Source organism: Stenella coeruleoalba (genome assembly GCF_951394435.1).
Source record: "Stenella coeruleoalba genome assembly, chromosome: 1".
NCBI lineage: Eukaryota > Metazoa > Chordata > Mammalia > Artiodactyla > Delphinidae > Stenella > Stenella coeruleoalba.
The window spans coordinates 105,422,227-105,446,285 of NC_137169.1; the positions used below are offsets into that span (position 1 = coordinate 105,422,227).

The 24,059-nt window shown below is 36.1% G+C and overlaps 1 protein-coding gene across 1 annotated transcript; it reads right to left on the reverse strand.

Annotated features, from left to right (window-relative positions):
* SEC22B (SEC22 homolog B, vesicle trafficking protein) lies at positions 1 to 23,390 on the reverse strand. The gene is made up of 5 exons (XM_079931520.1): positions 23,130 to 23,390; positions 14,616 to 14,725; positions 11,735 to 11,895; positions 9,992 to 10,138; positions 1 to 4,073 (listed from the first exon to the last, which is right to left on the reverse strand). Exons 1-5 carry the CDS (start codon positions 23,202 to 23,204, stop codon positions 3,919 to 3,921), a joined length of 648 nt encoding a protein of 215 aa, XP_079787646.1. The 5' UTR covers positions 23,205 to 23,390; the 3' UTR covers positions 1 to 3,918.
* Between the last annotated feature and the right edge of the window lie 669 nt (positions 23,391 to 24,059).

Below are 24,059 nucleotides of genomic sequence, written 5' to 3' on the forward strand. Positions count from 1 at the left end.
TGAAATAAACTTTATTAGAATGGAGTGATTAAATTGCTCAAGATAGTTTTATACTGTTGGGTCAACGCTGTCTGTAATGATTAATAGGATGTGAGACTCAATTTGCCCCTTCTACCTCAAACTATGTCACACATGCTACAAATTTTTCTTTGGGACTTTTAAAAAGTACAAGCTATTTATTTGGTCCAATTAGTTAATGTGCATTTACAGTAGTAACATCTTTACAACCACTGCTCTTTGCCTTTTTGCTGAGCTAAAAAGACAACCAGATGGGGCTCAGTCAGTTCTGCTAAATACACTAACTAAAAGCCTTAATTGTGTGTCCACCAACATTCAAGCCCTTAGGTCATGAAAACTCCCAATAAGATGGGAATTTAAATTGAGATGTTTTCTCATACATGTATTATTAAATACTATGTATGAAGAAATGATTATCCATTTGCCTTCTTAACTTGCTTTTGCAAGACTTCCTACTGATAAAAGTAGAAATAAAAAATTTAAGATCCTTGATTTTGAGGAACTGGACCAAATATTTTTTTTCTGTAGAACAAGATCCAAAAATATTTGATAGAATTTTTTTACACAATTTTTTAAGAATGAATCTCATCCACAAAGTTAGTTCAAACTGTAGAATTTTTCTAGTTCACCTCAGCTGTACAGTTTTCAAGGTTTCTGGATTCTTTCCTTTGAGTTTCCACATCCTCTATATTTGGAGTTCTTAGCTGGGGGGGATCATGGACCACCAGGTCATGAACAGGCTTTATAGAGTTCTTGAAAACCCTGACATAGTATGTGATACTTGGTATACATGTACACATGAACATTGTTCTGGGGTAAAGGCACATACCCTTCACCAGATTTTCAAAGGTTTTCCAAAAAGCTTAAGAACCAGTTAGACATTTAAATGAAGAGATGTACATACAATGGGCCAAATATTGCTATGTTAACACTTGTGAGATTTCTTAATTAAAACATGTTATGAAGTTCAGTGCCATAACCAAAAAAGCTACTTCTAAAGAGTAGTTCAATGTCTTTATCTCCTAGTGGTTCACACAATCCTCAACCCACTGCAATCTGACTTGTGTCTCTCCTGCCCTGGAATTACTCTGCTTGTATGATTACGCTCCTAATTGTTAAATTCAAAATACATTTTGTGGTACTTGTTTGATTTGACCTCTTGGTGGTATAGTATGGTGGAGAAAAGCACAGACTCTGGAGTCAAACTGTCTAGGTTCAAATCTTAGCTCTGTCACTTGCTAGCTCTGCATCTTTGGATAAATTACTCAACTCTTCTGTGCCTCAGTGCAGTAAAGTTTCTTCATTCACATGGTGTGAACAGTATTTACTTCAAAATGTCAACATGAGAATTAAAATAAGCTCCTAACAAAGAAAGCATTGTGTAAATATTTCAGTATGTGGGATTATTCCTTTCTTGAAAATAACTTGAAACCTGTCTATGTCTCATTCTACTCTGATGGCTCCTTAGTTTCATCTCCCTACTTTCAGGCTTATTCCTCTCTAATATATCTTTTATAGCATGGCCAGAATGATCATTTGAAGTTATAAATCTGATGCCATCTCTTGCCACTGATGTTAGTATAGTCTGAATGACTTGCATGACAGTGTACCGTCTACTTCTTCTTCCTCAAGTCTCAGTTGCCTACACTTAACCTATGAGTTAAGTTAAACCAAGCTATATGATCCCCCAAATGGGCCTCAGTCTTTTAACTCATGACTCTTCACAAGCCGTTGACTCCGTCTGGGAAATCTCCTTCTCTTACCACACCCCTTCCCACAGTAAATTAGGTGTCCTTTTTTAATGTGCCCCCGATAACCCTGAACAGTATTTATCACATTCTATTTTAGATACCTGTTTGATTGCTGGTTCATTTCATCTAGTCAGATCTTCCCACTTCCTCCAATAAGGAACAGAAGCAGAAGTCATATTATGACAGTCCTGTTCTTTCATTTTCTACCATCATAATCTTAAACTACTTTCTTATCCCTTTGTTTATCATCCCCCACCCCAACTCATTTTTTAATTAACTCACTGAGTTTAGGTAGAAGTGTATCTATAGAAGAAGATGTGCACGTAAATTAACTAGATAACAAAACTTCACACTAAAGGGAACATTCTAGAAGTATTTATTTCATTGCTGACTACTTGGTTGCAGCATGCAACTCTCAACGAGCTGCCACTCTCCACTCCTACAAAAGTACCAAATGCTATGGTACCAATACTTAGGTTTTCAGCCTTTCAAAGGCTTTTATTACCAATATCATTACTTAGGATAAGCCTTTTAGGGACTTCAAAGCACTTATTCGCTATAAAAAGTAACTTCTTATTTCATGCACAAAACTCCAATTGGCAGACATAGGTCCAAAATGGAAAGAAAAAAGTTTTATTCTAGTTCTGTAAATTATCAGGAATAAAATAAGCATTTCTCCTTGCCTTGTTTTAAAGAAATAGAATTTTTTTTCTCTATCAGGAATCAGAACAGTAGGTTTGATGATCCTGAGTTATAAAATTGCTTACTGGTTAAAGTTCTTTCCAAAGATTTTAAGAAGTAGGCTCATTTTCCTGTACAATTTAAAGAAATGTTTGCAGTATGTGTAGTAATTATAGGTTATATTGTAGACCCTTGTGACAATATTTAAAAGGCCTACTCTCCCCATTTAAAAAAATTCTACCTCAGAAGGTAAAAGGAAATTCCCATTATCCCTGAGCAAAAAAGGGAAAAATCATAGGTACTTTTATTTGTTAATAGAAGCTACTGTAAATGAGTTACCTATTTCTGGAACATTCTCAGAGAATTACATAACTGAAGCAGATACAAGGTGCTCTCAGATTTTCTCAGATAAATGTGTTTAGTAGTTTGAGTAGTTGCTCTGAAAATTTTCAATTTAATTAACTATGCAACTGAATATTTTCCATTTTGAAATTTGAGGATATCCTGAGAGGGACATGAAACTATTGGACATAGAGGAATTTAAAAAATGTTAGCAAATTGTGGCAGGAGGAAGAGTGGGGAACATCGTAGTGGAGAAAAAGTGAGAAAAGGGCAGGACAAAGCTGTAGTCATGAGCCGGCCTCTCTTTGTCACTAAGTCAGGGGCCTCTGGCTATCAGTACGCTACATTCACTCTTAGATTAATATAAACCAGATGCGGAAAAATAAAATTAAGAATGTCCCAAACAAAACATTTAAGTCTTTTAAGGAGTAAATGACAGAAAACATTTTAGCTTCTTAATCACGGAGTGCTATAATTTCAAGGCATCAATATAATTCATTTAACCCTAAAGCAATTGTGCAATAAGCAAAACATCATAAATGGAAAACAACAAAGGTTAACTTCCTACAGGGGCCAACAGACAGGATCTCTTGCAGCACAGCAATTAACCTTCACATACTGGAGTCTTGTTTAAAAGGCCATCAACAACTCAGATTCCTGAAAAATCACAAGTGTCACCAACAAACGGAATGTTGATTAAACAGAGTCCAAAAACTTTCCAAAGGGCTGCCTTCTCTGAAGGGATTTCAGACTGTTGCTAGCACAGGTTGGTTAAGCCAAACCTCACTGACGGCTCCATTAGAGATGAGAATGCCCAGTCAGTGCTGTTTTAAAAATGTAAAACACTGGGAGGGAAAAAAACAAATAAAACAATCTACTGTTCCCTAACATATATGGCTTAGCACCCAGAGAAAGCCTCTGCCCCCAAAAGACACTTTCTACATAGGGCTAAGCTTCATTAAATGAGGCGTAATCTTTCATTTTCAGGACATGTCTTTCCTTGCAAGGTCTTTAGAGGCAGAAGTTCCACTTGGATTCTAATACGCATCTCTGTGAGCTCAGCTTCCTGAAAACATACACCTGCTGGGTTCTAGGTTCTTCCTTGCCAGTGACTGGATTCACTACTTCACAGCCACCAGAATCTCACATACACTATTAACATGATGAAAAATACAGCTACTGCTGCAAGTTTGGCGTAAGTGGAACGCATGTTCAAGTACTTCGCATCCTGGCGGTATTTCTTGGACAGACTGGACAAATTGTTAGCCTTCGAATCCAATGCTGTCAAAAAGGAAAAAAGGATAACATCAATTAGTCCCTTATTTTATCAAATGTATTAAGACATAAAAATAACCAAAATGAGTGGCACTATTTCAAACCATGAAGCTTAAATTATCATTTTTATTTTTAGGGGATGGTTGCATACACTGATTAACTCGTGATCCTGAAGCACTGTAAAATCTACAATGCATTTTAAAATTATCAGATCAATTTATGTTCAAATTCTTGAGGCTGTATGCAGGCTCTGGCCTCAGGCTCTGGTTCAAATCTCAGCTGTACCAGTCACGTGGTATTGGTCAACTCAGCCTCTCTAAGACCCAGCTTCTTTTGTCTATAAAAATAGGGATTATATAGTAACAATAAACATATCATAGGATGCCTGTAAAGTAAGCACAATGCCTACATACAGTAAACACTTGACAAATGTTAGCTGACCATAACTATCTTCATAATCTCTTAATGGTCTAAATCATATTTGCTCATATTTTGACAAATGGTAATCCAGGTAAGATAAAAGATGCAGGTAACCAGAAAATTCAAAGAACCAGACATTGAGTATTAAGCTATATCTCAGTGGTGACTGCTACCAAATTTCTAAGACTTTCCACATAGTAAAGACTATTATTATGAAGATAAAGCTATCAGAAATTATATTTAACAGATATAGGAAAGCTGTATTATAATGAAAATACAATCAAAGGTGCTAGAAAACCACCAATATCTACTAAATTAAGCTTTTTAGAATCTTAGGCAAAGTTTTTCTTTTTTCCTATAAGGACACTTGTAATGTCAGTATCTTCTTTTAATTGTTAACTGAGCACTTAGAGAAACAGTCAGATATACACAAGCTAGACTGGGCTTAAAATATATGGCATGTTTTTAATAATAAAAACAAACTCTCAGTTTGGCATAAATAAATTCTAATAAAACTTTTTACTTCTTTAAAATTCTGAAAAACTATATTGCAATCTGAATTTATTTGTTCTTCCTTGGAGAATGCTTTTGGAATATTTGGAGTTGCTTAATAGAGACTGGTTTTGATTGAGAAATGTGGCATTACTTAATAACACAGGCATGCCAGCCATTTCCAAATTAGAACTCGTCCTGTAAGAAAAGCACCTAGTGCAAAAAGCAGTTAAGGGATGAGAAATAGCCATGACAATGCTGCAAGGAATCTTTCCAGCCTGTCTACTAGAATGTACAATCCATTGGACAGAGGTTTTTAACTACTACTGTGTTTATTACTATATTCCCAGTGCCTAGAATGTGATCTGGCATATAGTCAGTGAAAAATACAGTGAAAAATCAATAAATAAATATTTGCTACATGAATCTAAATCTGCTGAGAATAACTGGGCAAGGAAATAAATATTAGGTCATATGAAATAATTAATAGTTAAGAGAATTCCTTTACACTGGAACATTTGGAAACACATAGTATCACAAAGACAAAGTTATTGCTTGGAGAAGTCATTTAGCAAATATTCATGTTATGGGCACCATGAGAAGTGCTAGAGGATACAATTATGATCAAAACATACATGATCTCTATATTTGTGGAATTTACAGTCTAATAGGGTGACATCTTTGGATAAAAAATAAAACCTATGGCTTAAAAGAAACAGGTATATTTAGGCAGTAAAAAAGGCATAATTTGATCTTGTTAAAAGAACCCACAGGAACTATTCTTGGGTCATAAATGCAAAGTTGATTAGCTCTAAAACTTTAAAACTTAGAAGGAGAAAAAGGTGTAAAAGTTGGACTCTTATTATACAGAAGCTTAAAGAGGAAGAGAACATTTTTTGAGGTGGCCTAATCTTTCCACTGTCTTCATATATGCTCTGTTCAGCATATGCTTTTTCTTCCTCTTAAAATACCACTCTTCACTCCTTCCTGATCTATCAAAACTCAAGAAATCTTTCCTGTTCATTTATCTACTTCCTTCTACATTTTTATAGCTCTTATTGTCTACAGATCTATATATAATGATTTAACACTGTCATTCACTGAAGATGGACAAGGACTCCAAAAGCCAACAAATTCTGCCAGGTACTAGCAGTGTAACTTTTATAGTAAGCTACTTTTCTGAGTCTTTGCTTCTTTATCTGTGAAACCAGTTTGATATCACCCACTTCACATGGGATTACTCTAAAGAATAACTAAGATATATGTAAAGTCCCCCTACCATATTGCCTAGCACAATGTAAGTGTTCAACTGATGTTTGTTCCCTTATACTATCTATAAATTACTCTGTGACAATCTTTCTTATCTTCCCAATCACATGAAGTTATTTAAGGGTAGAATTGTACTTCTTTTTTAATCAGCATATCAGCTTTGTAGCAATCAGCAAAGCACTAGAAGAAAATCCGTTACACTTTTGATAAATTGACCAGTATATAAAATTTGGATTTAAGAAAAATTCCTGTGCTGGTTTACTTTATCCCAAGTAGAACCTGTGAGTCTGTAATGATGAAAATTTACACAGACTCACAAATCCAAAATCTGATGTTTAAAGAGTTTGAAGCTATATGCTGGGACAACTGCTGACTACAGACATAAAGGTTAAAATCTGCAATTCATAATAAAGGAAAACCCATTATTCATGAATATGTACAAGGTTGAATTCAAAAAATACACATTAAGGAAACTACTTGTGATAATTACTGTGAAAGAAATAAAAGAAGTATATGAAATAGATATGAAACACATAAATACTACTTTTAAAAAGTATATGCTCTATATGACAAACCCACAGCCAACATCGTCCTCAATGGTGAAAAACTGAAAGCATTTCCACTAAGATCAGGAAAAAGACAAGGTTGCCCACTCTCACCACTCTTATTCCACATAGTTTTGGAAGTTTTAGCCACAGCAATCAGAGAAGAAAATAAAATAAAAGGCATCCAAATCGGAAAAGAAGAAGTAAAGCTGTCACTGTTTGCAGATGACATGATACTATACATAGAGAATCATAAAGATGCTACCAGAAAACTACTAGAGCTAATCAATGAATTTGGTAAAGTAGCAGGATACAAAATTAATGCACAGAAATCTCTGGCATTCCTATACACTAAGGATGAAAAATCTGAAAGTGAAATCAAGAAAACACTCCCATTTACCACTGCAACAAAAAGAATTAAATATCTAGGAATAAACCTACCTAAGGAGACAAAAGACCTGTATGCAGAAAATTATAAGACACTGATGAAAGAAATTAAAGATGATACAAATAGACGGAGAGATATACAATGTTCTTGGATTGGAAGAATCAACATTGTGAAAAAGACTCTACTCCCCAAAGCAATCTACAGATTCAATGCAATCCCTATCAAACTACCACTGGCAATTTTCACAGAACTAGAACAAAAAATTTCACAATTTGTATAGAAACACAAAAGACCCCGAATAGCCAAAGCAATCTTGAGGATGAAAAACGGAGCTGGAGGAATCAGGCTCCCTGACCTCAGACTATATTACAAAGCTACAGTAATCAAGACAGTATGGTACTGGCACAAAAACAGAAAGATAGATCAATGCAACAGGATAGAAAGCCCAGAGATAAACCCATGCACATATGGTCACCTTATCTTTGATAAAGGAGGCAAGAATGTACAGTGGAGAAAGGACAGCCTCTTCAATAAGTGGTGCTGGGAAAACTGGACAGGTACACGCAAAAGTGTGAGATTAGAACACTCTCTAACACCATACACAAAAATAAGCTCAAAATGGATTAAAGACCTAGATGTAAGGCCAGGAACTATCAAACTCTTAGAGGAAAACCTAGGCAGAACACTCTATGACATAAATCACAGCAAGATCCTTTTTGACCCACCTCCTAGAGACATGGAAATAAAAACAAAAATAAACAAATGGGACCTAATGAAACTGCAAAGCTTTTGCACAGCAAAAGAAACCATAAACAAGACCAAAAGACAACCCTCAGAATGGGAGAAAATATTTGCAAATGAAGCAACTGACAAAGGATTAATCTCCAAAATTTACAACCAGCTCATGCAGCTCAATAACAAAAAAACAAACAATCCAATCCAAAAATGGGCAGAAGACCTAAATAGACATTTCTCCAAAGAAGATATACAGACTGCCAACAAACACATGAGAGAATGATCAACATCACTAATCATTAGAGAGAATGCTCAACATCATTAATCGTTAGAGAAATGCAAATCAAAACTACAATGAGATATCATCTCACACCAGTCAGAATGGCCATCACCAAAAAATCTAGAAACAATAAATGCTGGAGCGGGTGTGGAGAAAAGGGAACACTCTTGCACTGCTGGTGGGAATGTGAATTGGTACAGCCGCTATGGAGAACAGTGTGGAGGTTCCTTAAAAACTACAAATAGAACTGCCATATGACCCAGCAATCCCATTACTGGGCATATACCCTGAGAAAACCATAATTCCAAAAGAGTCATGTACCAAAATGTTCATTGCAGTTCTATTTACAATAGCCAGGAGAAGGAAAAAACCTAAGTGTCCATCATCGGATGAATGGATAAAGAAGATGTGGCACATATATATAATGGAATATTACTCAGCCATAAAAAGAAACGAAATTGAGTTATTTGTAGTGAGGTGGATGGACCTAGAGTCTCTTATACAGAGTGAAGTAAGTCAGAAAGAGAAAGACAAATACCGTATGCTAACACATATATATGGAATCTAAGAAAAAACAAATGTCATGAAGAACCTAGGGGTAAGATGGGAATAAAGACACAGACTTACTAGAGAACAGACCTGAGGATATGGGGAGGGGGAAGGGTAAGCTGTGACAAAGTGAGAGAGTGGCATGGACATATATACACTACCAAACGTAAGGTAGATAGCTAGTGGGAAGCAGCCTCATAACACAGGGAGATCAGCTTGGTGCTTTGTGACCACCTAGAGGAGTGGGATAGGGAGGGTGGGAGGGTGGGAGACACAAGAGGGAAGAGATATGGGAACATATGTATATGTATAACTGATTCACTTTGTTATAAAGCAGAAACTAACACACCACTGTAAAGCAATTATACTCCAATAAAGATGTAAAAAAAAAGTACATGCTCACATTAAACATTTAGGTAACAGTTAAGCATTAAGTAAACATACATATTTTTAGGTAAATTAGTACACACACATATATATAACACATTATGTGCTAAAAAACATTACATATGTAAGTGCTTTCAGAATTGGAAGGACAAAAGAGATTAATGCATTGTGGGATATAAGGATCAGGTAAGGCTTTTTTGAAGAGGCAGTTCTTATCTAGATCCTAAAGAAGGTCCAGGATGATGAGGACACTGACCTGGCTGAGGCAGAATGTTTGTGAACTAGAGAGGATGAGAGACGTTTGCAATCTCCTTATCTTCCATTATAGAGAACACAGTGCCTTGCACATTACAAGTACTCAGTTAATAATGACTGAATGAATGAAAATTAAGTTGAGATGAGACTAGACCTTATCTTGTAGTCACAGGTTTTAAAAGTTTTTCAGCAGAGGAATGCCTTGGTGAAAATGGCATTTTATAACATTTGATCTGACAGCAGTAAAGTCTCCCAAAGTGGCTACTCAGCAAACTATTGCAATAAATCTTTGACAATTTCCTCTCATTCTTCTTTTCATTTCCCTTAAGTGTTTCTGTAAATATTGATTTAATTTTGTAAATATCTTGGAAACAGTAATTGCTTCTGATATGGAATGAGACTACATTGTTCCAACTCAATAGAAACTAACCACACTAGGAAGAAACATATATATTGGAAGCTTGCAATGTAATCCATTTTTGAAAGATGAATTCTTAACAGTACTAGATAGAATCTGACAGCATAAAATGTACTCCCAAATAAGCTATCCTTGCCTATGGATTAAGAGCCACTTATTCATAAGACTCATACTGCTTTTAGAGACCTGAGAGAGCTTCTCCCCGTTGTAGCACTTCTTCAATATTGGCCACCATGATCCTCTGCACATCTTGCAATTCAGTGTTGATGGAGCCTAGGTTTCTCCGAGCACGACTGTCAATGTAAAGCTTCTTGGTTTTCTGAATGTAGGTATCTAGAATGATGAAGAAAAGTTACTGTTAACAACTTCTTTCGTGTCCATCAAAGAAGTAGGAAAGAGTAAATTCTGAGTTTAGTCCTGGATCTGCAACTGTTCGTGATTAACCAAGCTTTTGAATGAGTATCAATGGGACAGGCGTTTCCCAAAATACTACTACAAAACTGCAGGCTCATTCGTTTTTGCCAATGTCTATATAATGCAAAACTATGAAAAGAATGATTATTAAAGATTATATTTTCAACTCTTAGAAAAACTGTTAAGATGTGTGTGCTTGATACCCTTCATTTGCCTCTAGATCTCCTCTCCACCCTTCTGGGCCTGCTTTCTGCCTGCAGGAAGCTGACCTGCATGGATTACATCAATGGGTTCTTTGCCCTCTAGCTTCCAGTTAGGTTCAGCCAATGGGGGAGCCCCAAGAGTACGGAAGAAGGGGAGTGGATAGTGATATCAAAGTATTTATTCCCCTAGCTCCTCCCTGAGAAGTCATCTTGGGCTGGCAGTATACCTCTACCAAAAGTTACTGCTCCTCTCAAATGGGCCTTTTCCATAAATTTTCTCCTTCCTAGTTCCAGAAACTGCTTTCTCTTATCCATTCAGGCTTAGGGTTGATAACAATTACCATGCTACTGGTCTCAGGTTACTGTACCTTACAGTTCATCTATAACCCATTCATATCTCTGTATATAAATTCTTTAAGCTAATTTGAGTATACCAACTATTTCCTGTGTGACCTTGATACAGCAGTCTTATTTTTTTATTGGGTTTACTGAACCGCTATTGTCTAAAAAAATAAAATTTGCAAAACCAGACATTATAAATTAGCACTTGGAGAGTTTATAGTTTTGAAACACTGGAATGCTTTGCTAGATTTCTTTATTTCTAAAAAGCAAGAGGACCCATTTATCTAGCAAACTCAAAACATTTCAGAAATTCAGAGATAGTAAAACCAATTTTTTTTTAACTAAAAATGTCAGTGATGTAGTCTAATCATACTTGTTCTCACTTCCTCTACTTAAAGGCCATTTCCTTTGATCTATTGCCATCAGACACTTTACCAGATCTGACCAGTAATGAGTCTTTCTATAATTCTTATACAAATATGGACACCCATGCTCACTACTTCTGCATGTAGTAAATGTTATGCCCCAATGCCATATATCCTCTAGTACTTAAATTAGAGGATCTCGTTCACCATTCCTTCTGATTTCCATAAAATGAGTCTCAGTGTGAGTATGTGAGTGTGTGTGTGGTGGGGGAGGTGAGGAGGTTGGGTTGGGGGGAAAAAGAACTGTTATTACATGTCAATCTAGATCTTTAGACACAGTTTTTTACCCAAATGAAGAATCAAACTAAATAACAAAAAAGAGCAAAGGGCAACAAGTTCTATGAGGAAAAAATCAAAAGACCAGAGAAAATGACTTATGAGAAGGAAGCCTCATTCATTCAAAAGGACAAAAGACATGGACTAGGAGGGAGAATCCAAAACTTCAGTAGGTAAGCATAAAGAAAAAAAAAATGTGTCAAAATTATATCAATAGCTTCTGCATATCGACTACTCCCTTGATAGAAAGGTGATGCGCAAAAACGTACCGAACTCAATAAAGGAATAGGGTCTAGACACAGTTGGCACCTTCTTCCCATGCTGTTCATCAAACTCTGAATGTAAATCTTCTAGGTAGGCAAAAGCCAACTTTTTAGGGAAGGCAGCTTCACACAGAACCAAATAACACACCCCCTGTTCAATAATGTAGCTGCAGAGACAAAAGAAAAGCAAGAAAAAGTTGTTTGTAGATTAACAACACCTCCAACAATCTGAAATAGACTCTCAGTGCCATACAAATCTTTGTTTTGTTTTTTTTTTGGCCATGCCACACAGCTTGTGGGATCTTAGTTCCCCATCCAGGGATTGAACCTGGGCCCTTGGCAGTGAAAGTGTGGAGTCTTAACCACTGGACCACCAGGGAATTCCCTATACAAACTTTTGAAAATATTCTTGCCCAAGCCCTTTGAGGCTAACTAAATCAGAAAGTCAATTTCAAACCAAAAATCACTGGAATCAGAAAGCAAACATCTTCCCATTATTAGAAGTATATTCCAAAAGGAGTATTTAGACATATTTATTCATTACATAATTCTTCAACTAAAATATCTTAATACATAAGACTTTTTCTTGAAAACTTGGAGTTGTGACTCCATCTACCCTTTGATTATGTGTGGTAAACAAGTATATACACATTTAAATTTCTTCCAGCTGTAAGAAAAATAGTGGAATTGGAAATTTTTGTAGATATTTAAAAGTTGGAAGTTAATGTCATAATATTTACTGGGTACAGAAAATAATATCAGGACTAATAATATTCCCGAATTTCCAGGATAGGAGAACTCTGTATTGACTGCAAATTGTTCAATAACAGAACTGACTCCTCTTGCGAGAGTGAGCTCCCTGGCAGTCTGGAAGAGGCTATGTGACTACATGTCTGAGATAGTTTTGGAAAGAGGTTAGGTTACTCAGTGGTATTCAAACTTTTTAGCCATAGTACTCTTTATTTCAGCAAAAATTATATCCAGAAGACTAATATGTACAGCAAATAAAATGAGAAGTTCTTTAGCTTAAGTAGGAGTTTAAGGGCCCAAAGCATTACACATACCCCCACCCCTGTCCTTTCTATGTCTTTCCTAAGGCATCCTATGACTCCACAGAGCATAGTTTATAGTCTATTATATTATATGATCTCTCATGCCCTTTAAAATAATAATAATAACAACAACAATAATAATAATACTGCTGTCCTATTTCTTGCTTGGGCACCTAAATTAACCAGTCTCCTTGCCTTCAGTCTAGACCATCTTCTAAACCACTAGCTTTATTCCTAAAAAGTAAATATGATATTGCTTAAAAACTCTAGAGGTTCCCTACTACCTATAAAATAAAATCATACACCGTGGTATAGTATTTGGAGCCCTCCAAAACAAGTGTAGGCTGCTTTCCATCATATATCCTGCTTTCTATCATATATCCTAACACACCGAACAACATGTTGTTCTCCAATAAGCTAGGTTCTTTCACATGCTCGTGGACTTCTGCTTATTTTGTTTTTTTCTAACTATAATATTATTTTATGTACCTGGAGAAACCTTCTTCATTTTCATATGCTCAATTCTACTATAATTTTTTCTGTGAAATTTCTCTCTATTCTCCCTCCCTCTTTCCCCTTTCCTGAAACTTACTCTCTATAAATGGGAATTTATTGCTTCCCTCTCTCTGCTCTACAGCACTTCTTGTCCTAAGGTATTACAGTATAGTTGTTTGTGTATATGTCTCTCTCTGCTAATAAGAGGATAAGGTAAAACATTACAGGCAAGACTTAATACACTGTCTGACAAAGAATAAATCTTTAATAAACAGTTCTTGGATGGAAATAAAGGAAGAGATGAGATTATAAAGAACCAAGCAGAAGAAAATCTCTCTTCAATTCCATGAGATCTTTCTTACATCTTTTTTGTTCCTAACCCATGGTAGAGATAAAAATACTATATAATGAAGTGCCTCTAATATTTTTTGATATTGAAATACCTTACAAAACTTAATATTCACTACTTTATTAACCAATAGGCCAGGGTTTTGTTTTGGTTTTGATTCTTTATACTTGTTTGCTTGTTCTTGATGAGTAAAGCGTTTGTTTGTTTGAGTTAAACAGAGCAGGTTCTTCCCAGGTCTATATTATCTTGGTATCTGCGTTCCTAACATGGTAAGGATTATTTAGCTTATTCCTTTTTATTTTCACCTGATCTTCCTGCCCTCTCTTTTCTTGTTAAATCCTTCCTGTTTTATCAACTTCAAACTTGACATGTATTAAACATTTAATACCAATTATTTGTAGATAATCTGAAATCCAATAAAGTTGCTTTGATCCCTCTCTCAGCTGTATGCATTGTCTATAACCACTGATTAGATGCCCTTAAATTATCTTTTATAATTTTCTTTTTTCTAAATAAAAACTAACACTTATTGACTATTCTCTATGTGCCAGACAAGATGTTAAGTGATATACATGGATTCTCTCATAATCCTCACAAAACTATGATTCCCTATTTTATAGAGGAAACTGAGGCCCAGAGAAGTACATGTGAGTTGCTCAAGGTTACACTGTCAGTAAATGTTTGAGCAAGGGTACTAACCTACATGTGTCTGGCTCCAAGAAGCTCCCAAAGCAAAAGTTACCTATTACTGCATGATATGTATAGCATTTACTAGACACAGGATAACAGGTTGAATTATTGTATGGAAATTGAATAAAGAAACCAAGATTTCAGTTTTGCAGAATTAGAGCCAGGAAAGTTGCTTCCATGGAGCAACTATAGTTTTAAAGTTACCTTTACTTTTAAAAAAGTTCCCATTCTTATCAGGTGTTACTTGTATTTACTGTATTTCATATTTAAATAATCACAAAGAAATCAGGACTATACTCACTGAAAAGTCATGGCACCAGCTTCCAAGGTGCATCTGGTAGGGGACTGTTCATTCAACTTTCGAAAGAGTTGTTTAGCCTGACTCTGGTACTGTTGAAGGTCCCGGCCAGACTGAAAGAAGACACCTTCATTTAAGAATTTTCCACCAAAAAAGCAGTACCAATTTGTGAGAAGCATCATATTTTGAGGACATTATGTGAATACGGTCCTTCATGTACAGGTTAGTAAGATTTATTTTAACAAAATAAAAGTGGCCTATTTTAGAGAAAAAAGGAGGACCAAATCCCGAGTTTTTCAACAAAGTCACAATAGTTATTTGCTAAAAAGCAAAAGTGTACTCCTTAAGGCACTCTTTCAATCCAGTGTTCTTTCCACTATTAGGTCAGTGCCCTCCTCCTAACCCATTTCACTTGCACAGTTACTGGCAGAGAACTGTACAACATGTTCCATACTCAGGGGAAAGTCCTGGGAACAACAGACTGAATGAATCATCTCATTTTTGTGCTGAAATATCAAGCAAAATCTTCCATAAAGTGTTACAGTATTGAGCATTTAAGCAAAACTGTGTGCACCCATGACTGCAAATTATTATGAACACTATAACTGCAATTAGGTAAAAATGAATAAGAGCAAGGACAAAGATTGGAAAGTCCAATATCCTTTACTAAATAAATCTATTTGGTTCCTGAGTTTGGATAGCAAAAGTCTGGGTAGCAAGGGGTATGTTCATACAAAAATGAAAATAATAACATTTGGATGATAGAGTTACAGGCAATATTTTCCTAAACAATTTCTAAATGATTTTACAATATTTTTTAAAGAGAGGAAGAAGTCTACTGGGGGAAACAGCAATGTCATTTCAAAAGGAGAAAATCATACCTCAATAACATACTACATCCAAAATGGAAAAGAAGTGCATGAAGAATGGGAAGCAAATATACATTATTTATTCATCCACATACTGGGGGAAACAAACAAATAACTTTTGCCATGTGATGGGAAGGAATTATTTTATTTTGGATTATTTAGTTTGAATTGAAAGATCTAACACTGTCTCTCCTTGGTAGATGTTTAATAACTAAATGTTTAAATAGAAAAGTGTTTACACAGGGTTCTCCTAGGGATTGGACCTACGGTAGAACTATGAGAAAGTACAAAGTGAAACTTAAAATTCCAGATGGTGAACCACTGAGCTGAGAGTAAAATCAGTCAAGGAAGCAATGATAAAATCGTGTAACTGGCAGATAAACAAATGTACAAGTATAGGATTCTAAGCTATATTTAAAATAGTGAACTGGAAGTGCAAATCAAAACCACAATGAGATATCACCTCACTCCTGTTAGAATGGCTATTATCAAAAAGACAAGAAATAACAAGTGTTGGTGAGGATGTGGAGAAAAGGGAACCCTTGTGAACTGTTGGTGGGAGTGTAAATGGGTGCAGCCACAATGGAAAACAGTATGGAGGTTCCTCAAAAAGTTAAAAATAGAACTACGACATGATCCAGCAATTCCACTTCTGGGTATTTATCTGAAGAAAACGAAACACTAATTTAAAAAGATATATGCATCCTATGCTCACTGCAGCATTATTTACAATAGCCAAGATATGGAAATAATCAAGTGTTCATCAACAGACAAATGGATAAAGAAGATGTGGTATATATACACAATGAAATACTATTCAGCCATTAAAAAAGACTGGAATCCTGCTCAAAAAACAAGCTCATAGATAGAGAATGGACCGGTGACTGCCAGAGGGGAGGTGGGTCGGGGAGTGGGCGAAATGGGTGAAGGGAATCAAAAAGCACAAACTTCCAGTTATAAAATAAGTCATGAGGATATAATGTACAGCATGGTGACTATAGTTAATAATACTGTATTGCATTATTTGAAAGTTGTTAAGACAGTAAAACTTAAATGTCCTCATCACAAGAAGAAAAAAGAATAAAAATTTTCATAACTGTTTTTTCATGATGGAGGGTAACTAGACTTATTGTGGTGATCATTTCACAGTGTCTACAAATATTGAATCACTGTGTTGTACATCTGAAACTAATATAATGTTATATGTCAATTATAACTCAAAATAAGATAAAATAAAAAAAATTAAATGGTGAACTGGAAATTTCAATATAAATAAGGAAGTAAATAAGAATGAGGTGAACCAGGGGAGTTAGGCAGAGACCACTAGAAGTATCGATTTGTAGTTTAGCACTGTTTTTATGGCAACGATTTGTTATAAGGCTGTTCACTTGAGAAATACTCCTACATTAACATGTATATGTATATTGTTATATATTAACAATACTTTGTAATAATTAACATTATAATGTATATTAACATTATCATATTAAACAGTATTACTAATCTATACATTGTTTTTCTCGTGACTGGTCAGCCAGTTGGGGAGAGTGAATACCATCACATGCTTTGAACTAGTGCACAATATCCTATGTTCCTAAATTTGAGTGGTACTTGTCAATCTGTTGGCTTCACCAATGTTGTTATGTGGCATTCCGAAGATATCTGACCCCACAACAGTAGATTAAAGGGATGCAAACAAAGTTGGAGACGCTACTAAAGTGCCAAGAAATAATACCAACATAGATCAATGATTTTCAACCTTGGCTTCACACAAGAATCACCTAGAATTCTTTTTTTTTTTTTGCGGTACGCGGGCCTCTCACTGTTGTTGCCTCTCCGGTTGCGGAGCACAGGCTCCGGACGTGCAGGCTCAGCGGCCGTGGCTCACGGGCCCAGCCGCTCCGCGGCATGCGGGATCTTCCCGGACCGGGGTGCGAACCCGTGTCCCCTGCATCGACAGGCGGACTCTCAATCACTGCGCCACCAGGGAAGCGCACCTAGAATTCTTAAAATAACTACTCCTGCTCAATCTCCACATCCAAATCAATTAAATCAGTGTCTCAGAGGTATTCATAAAATAACCACAACCACAAATGTTAATTATAAGTTTTTTGACAGCTAAAGGCAGGTGAGCACCTTAAAGGAACTAGTTAAAAAAATGCATGGCAAATAAAAAGAATGAAATTCTACCATTTGCAACAACATGGGTGAACCTAGAGGGTATTATGCTTAGTGAAATAAGTCAGAAAAAGACAAATACTGTATGTTATCACTTATAGGTGGAATCTAAAAAATAAAACAAATGAATGAATATAACAAATCAGAAACAGACTCGCAGATATAGAGAACAAACTAGTGGCTACCAGTAAGAAGAGGGGAGGGAAGAGGCGCAAGACAGCAGTAGGGGGGATTAAGAGGTACAAACTACTATGTATAAAATAAAAAAGCTACATGGATATATTGTGCGGCACAGGGAATATAGCCAATATTTTATAACAACTTTAAAATGAAGTATAATCTATAAAAATATTGAATCACTATATTCTAAGTGTGAAACTAATATAATATAGTAAACCAACTACACTTCAATTAAAAAAAAGAAATGGCAAAAAACTGTCAGTGAAATGAAGATTAGCACAAATCCTTTGACTTTATAAGAGGCACTGTAAATACTACTGCAATCTGAGAGAAAGAGACTAACAACTGTACGACCTACAAGAAACTATGGCCAAAAGCATGCTACAATTTCAGGAATTTACAATGAACAAAGCAGTGACTGCCAATGTATAACACTGGGGACATATCTACATAGGAATTACAGCATGCCAACCAACATTTTACAATGCTGGTTCAGTTGGCATTACCATTCCTGGCAGCATGATGCTGGCACAGTCTTCCTGGTAGTTATTTTGACAATATGTATTAGAAATTTAAAAATTTTGCGTAATGTTTTCCAACAATTCCACATCTTCTAACACAACACTGTAAAGCAATTACACTCCAATTAAGATGTTAAAAAAAATAACATATGGTATATATTTATATAATGGAATACTACAGAGCCATTAAAATGATGCTGTGTAATATTTAATGATATGAGAAGATATTCATTATACACTAAGTGAAAAAAATTAGGTGGAACAGTATTACAGTATTACCGATTATTTGATTTTAAACACACACACAAAGATTAAGGTTAGACATCAAGTGGATATAACTCAAGTAGGGATTACTTAATTTTACCACTACTTTTAATGGTAAAAAAAAAAAATCACCATTAACTTTTTTGGTCCTTTTGTTTGTACATATTTACTCAATTTTCTACAATAATCAGAAATTAATTTTATAATGGGAAAATTATTCATTCATCCATTCCTATTTACTGCGTATTTGTACCCACAATATTAGGACTTGGGGCCAATAAGTGGAGGGGCTAGGATTTGAACAATGTTAGGACTTGGGGCCAATAAGGGGAGGGGCTAGGATATGAACCCAGGCAGTCTAGCTCTGAAGCCCCTGCTCCTAAGCATGCTATAACACCTGTATAATTAAAATTGCTTCAGTAATGGTAAATCCACCTTCTAGGTGATATCTTACTATTTAATATTAAATCTAATTCATAGGAAATGCTCAAGAAACCATATGGCAGCTCTGATTTAGATCTCACATAACAACATAATCATGGCTTTACAGATAAACCCTAGGTTCACTTTTAAGATTACAGTCACAAAGGGCTCACAGTCAGCCAGTCTATCTAAAAATAGTTAGATTAGATGTCCTAATTCTGTTTTCTACTTCATCTAGAACAGACTTGATGAAACTTATATACAGTATAATGAAGACAGCTGTTAGCAATCCAGTAATGAAGTAGATGTGAATGTCTACACAAATTCTGAAACTAATTTGAGATCATCAGTATATTTAGGATGTGGTTCTGTATACAAAATGCAGGAGGTACAGGGTAGTAAATTGCCACACAATCACAATCCTTTTTATTGCTGTCACCTATGACTGCTGAACAAGTAGTTGTATCAAATGCCATCTTTTGCCTTTATAAGAATGTTTAGCTAAGCTCTTATCATTTGTAAATTCCTGTTGAACTCTATTGATCAAAGGCCAGGGGCACCAAGAACCAACCATTTTCTTCTAACAGCAATAACAGTAAGGTGATTAATCAACCCTCAATGATTGGGCGAGTGCGCCAGTTTAACTGTACAAAAGACTATCTGCTTCTTGGGAGTTCCCTGCCCTGTAGGGAGTTCCCTGCCCCACCTGAAGAGAATATGGTTCATTTTGAGGTAGAACAGAAAGGTAGATAAAGAAATTGCAAACATCTAAAAAGGAGAAATACATCAGAAAGGAAGAAATAGATAGAATATCAGAGAGTCTAGGTTGGAAAAGAAAAGTTCATCTACCTGTCTTAGGCCTACATTTCTAGTTATAGCACAGAGGAAACAGTGCATAAGATACTCTATCTTTTTTTTTAAACGCTCTATTGTATTATTTGAATAATTGTTCATCTCCAGTGAGAAGACAGTTTGTACAAGGACTAGCATCTAGTAACCACCTAAGATATGGTATTTCTTATCAATGTAAATAATTGAAAGAATACATTGAATTATTTGGCCCGGACAATTAGGGTACTTAACTATAAAACTATTTGATCAAGATAGCCATTTCTTACAAAGTTATTTCCAGACTCCTAAGAAGTAAATACATTACTAAAATGTCTTAGAACAAGTGAAGCAGTTAGGTACTAAGCCTGTAGTGTAGAATCAAACAGATATTGATTAAAAAGAACAAACTAGTGGTTACCAGTGGGGAGAGGGAAGGGAAGAGGGGCATGCTAGGGGTAGGGGATTAAGAGGTACAAACTACTATGTATAAAATAAATAAGCTACAAGGATATATTGTACAGCACAGGGAATATAGCCAATATTTTATAGTAATTATAAACGTGTATAACTATAAAGGAGTATAACCTGTAACAATTGTGAATCACTATGTTGTACATCTCAAACTTATATAATATTGTGAATCAACTGTATCTTAATTTAAAAAAAATTTTTTTTAAACCAAAACAGTGGTTCTCAACCAGGGGTGATTTTGCCCCTCCTCCCCACAGGTGACATGCAGCAATGTCAGGAAATATTTTTGGTTGTCACAACTAGACGGAGGGTGGTGGCAGTGCTATTGGCATATAAGGTGTAGAGGCCAAGGATGCTGCTAGACATCCTACAATGCACAGGACAGTTTTCCCACAACAAAGAATTATCCATTCCAAAATGTCAACAGTGCCGAAGTTAAAAAACCCTGATGAAAGAACTATCAAATCACTATGTTATGTACCTGGAACTAACATAGTGGTTGTAGGTTAACAGGGAAGGAAGGAAGGGAAAAAAAGGAGGCAGGGAGGAACCCTGGTGAAAAATTCTGTTGTGCTACTTATTAGCTGTGCGACCTTAAGCAAGAGACCTATGCTCTCTTAGCCTCAGAGATTCCTTATCTATAAATGGGGATAATAATAGTACCTATCCTAATAGTTGGTATGAAGATTGAATGAAATCATGCATTTAACAGGCTTAACACAATGGGTGGTATGTAGTAGGCACTCTATAAATGTTCTGTATACTATTATAATAGTAAAAATAAGTCAAAGATTCATATTTTTGCAGATATTAAAAGTTTTGGAAAGACGTTATCATTCAAAGTCAAAATTCCTAAAGGAAATCACTATGGAATTACAATCACAAAAATATTTCTGTGTAAAATATCTTTCCTTGTCAATTAAACAAAGCAACCCATCTTAGTAAACTGATACCTAATTTGGAATTAAGAAACACACAGTAATAAATCAACTAATTTTTTCAATGAAGTATGAAGGCAGAGAATAAGAGCCTACTGATATATGGACTTTCAAATCCAATTTATATTCTTTGCCCACATTGGAATTCAAAGCAATAGCTGGAAAACTGACCAGATTTCTGTCCCTTTGGGAAAACTACTTCTTAATCAAACTACATATCCTTCAAGGAAAATTTCCCCCACACCATCTCCCTTTTTTCAAATCATGTTCCTGCATTCATTGTAGCAATTTCACTCCTTCTGCACAGTCCTGGAAAATGTTAACATTGGACAAGAGAAAAATATTTCACAATTGAAAATTCAGGGTATGCTATATTTTTCAAATTTTATCTCAACTTAGACTTTGTCTTGTGGAATAAATAGAAAATATTTCACTTAGCATGACCTGCTAAGCAACTTAGCAACTTCACAATCTGTATCATTACTCTCCTAGAAGTGAAAGTAAACATATTTCCAAATCAAACCTAAAACGGCATATAACCAAATAGAAGCTTTCCTAATTAGGAAACACTACCGTTGGCTTAGATGTCATTTCTTCTGGGAACACTTTCCTGAGGTCCAAAACTCAATTTAGATACCTTTTCCATGTTCAACCACAGTAACTTCTTCCTATTCCATGGCAGTTATACTACATTATAATTGTTAGTTATCTGGTTTCTCCACTAAACTGTAAGCTCCATGAAAGTAGGGACTATGTTCCCCAAACCCCTGCATTAACACCATGCTTGGCACATCTGATGTGTTTAATGAGGTTTTTTTTTTCATGAATATATGAATGAAAAGTTCAAAAAAATGTGCAAAATATTCATCTTTTTTTAGGCCTTGAGGTTTTGTTTATTTTTTAAATTACATTACTTGGGTTGTATGATAAAGTAAGATAAAGTTGAACACTTTAAATAAATTATATAAATTTCATTCTCAGCCTCCTTTCTTCAGGAACTTCCTGACCTTGCTCCAGGAGCTTGTCTCACACCAGAAATTTGCCTTGTGATTTTAAGGCACAAAGCCTCTTCCTCTCAAGCTATCTAGAGGTTTTGTTTTGTTTTTTTAATCAACGCAATACATTTTTGAGCACCTACTAGCACAAGGCTGCTATTGTAAAAGCTATGGGAAACACATAGATGACTAAGAGTTCTCGTTTGCCTGCTAGGAAACTTTGAAAGACAAAGGCAAAATTGTAAAATAAAGGTACAAAGCATTACAGGAATATAACACAAGGGTTATAATTCCAACAACAGAAATTTAGTAAGGCTTATTGGAGGTGGGAATTAGGCATAACTTTGAAAGAAGGTACAGTACTGAACTTCAAACAGGTGCATACATGTGGCAATAATACCTCATCTGCTTTCACTAGATGTCAGTAAACTAGGTCAAGGATCAGGTGCTACGAAAAGAGGACTTAGGAGCTGATTTTTCCCAGAACCTGTCAGTCAGCCTTATTAACAGCAAAAAAAAAGAAATCTTGAATTTTAACAAAGTCCCTAAAGAATTACAGAACACTGGATAATCACAACCAGCCAAACCTATCCCTTCTCCAGAGTGTTTTTCTAAAAAGAAACAGGTAACACAAAAATCTACCTCCGCCTTCAGGCAAGATTTATTCTAACAGAGATTTATTCTAACAAGACTTATTTTTCTCCACTGCCAAAAGAGGAAAAGCACTTCAGAGGGGTCAGAAACGCCTGGGAGGCCATAAGGGTCTCCCGCGTCCTAAGGAGGAATCCCGTGCTGAGAGCAGAGCGCTCTGACAGGAACTTGGGGTCCCGGGGATCTAGCAGCTCACCTGTTCGTCCTCCTGCATCGAGGCGGCCAACGGGAGCCCGTCCGCCACTCGGGCGATCATCGTGAGCAACACCATCTTCACAGGCTACGGAAACTCAACACTGGCCCGGACGGCCGTAGGTGCGTCTTAACTTGCTCCGCCGCGACAACAGTTATACCTCTACCTCAGTTCCCAAAGACCCAGCTGCTCGCGTCTCCGATTCCCGCTGAGGTGGCCGGAAACAAGCTCCAGAGCTCTCCACTACCGGTCCTCAGAATTGGCTTCCCACCGAGAACCACAGCTACAGCACACAAGTTCCGCCGTATCTCCTTCCACCTTCAGAAACTTCCAAGGCCCCGCCCACTTTTCTGGATTTCCAGCTTCGAATAAGCCTTGACGCGTGAGAGGGCATGGCACACAAACTGAAATAGAATTTTCTAGTTTCTGATACTTTAAGCTTGGGGAGAGGGCTGGGAATGAGGGTGGGAATTAATGGGTACTTAGATGAAGGGTATATGAAAAAACTGACAAGCTATATACCGGTATTTTCATATTTTATTTTTTATATTGTATATCCTGTACAAAATATTTTCTGTATTTGTATATTTCTAGGAAGAGATTTTTGTCTGTGTGTGTGCATGTTGTTTTGGGTTTTTTTTGCTTGTTTATGCTGTATCCCCAGGTCCTTGAACAGTTTCTGGTAAAAAAGTATTAATTGCATGTGTGAATAAATGAGCAAGTCACAGGACCTCAGAAATCACCTAGCTCAGTCACCCTTCCAAAAGCTGGGATCTATGGTGATAGGTAGCAGGACAGCCTTGCAAAACTTCCAGTAACTGCATTCACTCCCTATCAGAGCAACCTCTAGACAATTCCACTTGAGGAAGTGTTATCATCTCTTTTTTCTTTGGTGTCCCTATCTCTAAAATGAGAATATTATCTGCCTCTCAG

Bases quoted from the DNA above. Each gene is read 5' to 3' on its own strand.
- SEC22B (XM_079931520.1), bottom strand. From the start codon at position 23,204: ATGGTGTTGCTCACGATGATCGCCCGAGTGGCGGACGGGCTCCCGTTG. The intron at 14,726-23,129 runs GTGAGCTGCTAG...GTCTTCTTTCAG, and splicing joins CGATGCAGGAGGACGAACAG to TCTGGCCGGGACCTTCAACA. The intron at 11,896-14,615 runs GTGAGTATAGTC...TTGTCTCTGCAG, and splicing joins GCTGGTGCCATGACTTTTCA to CTACATTATTGAACAGGGGG.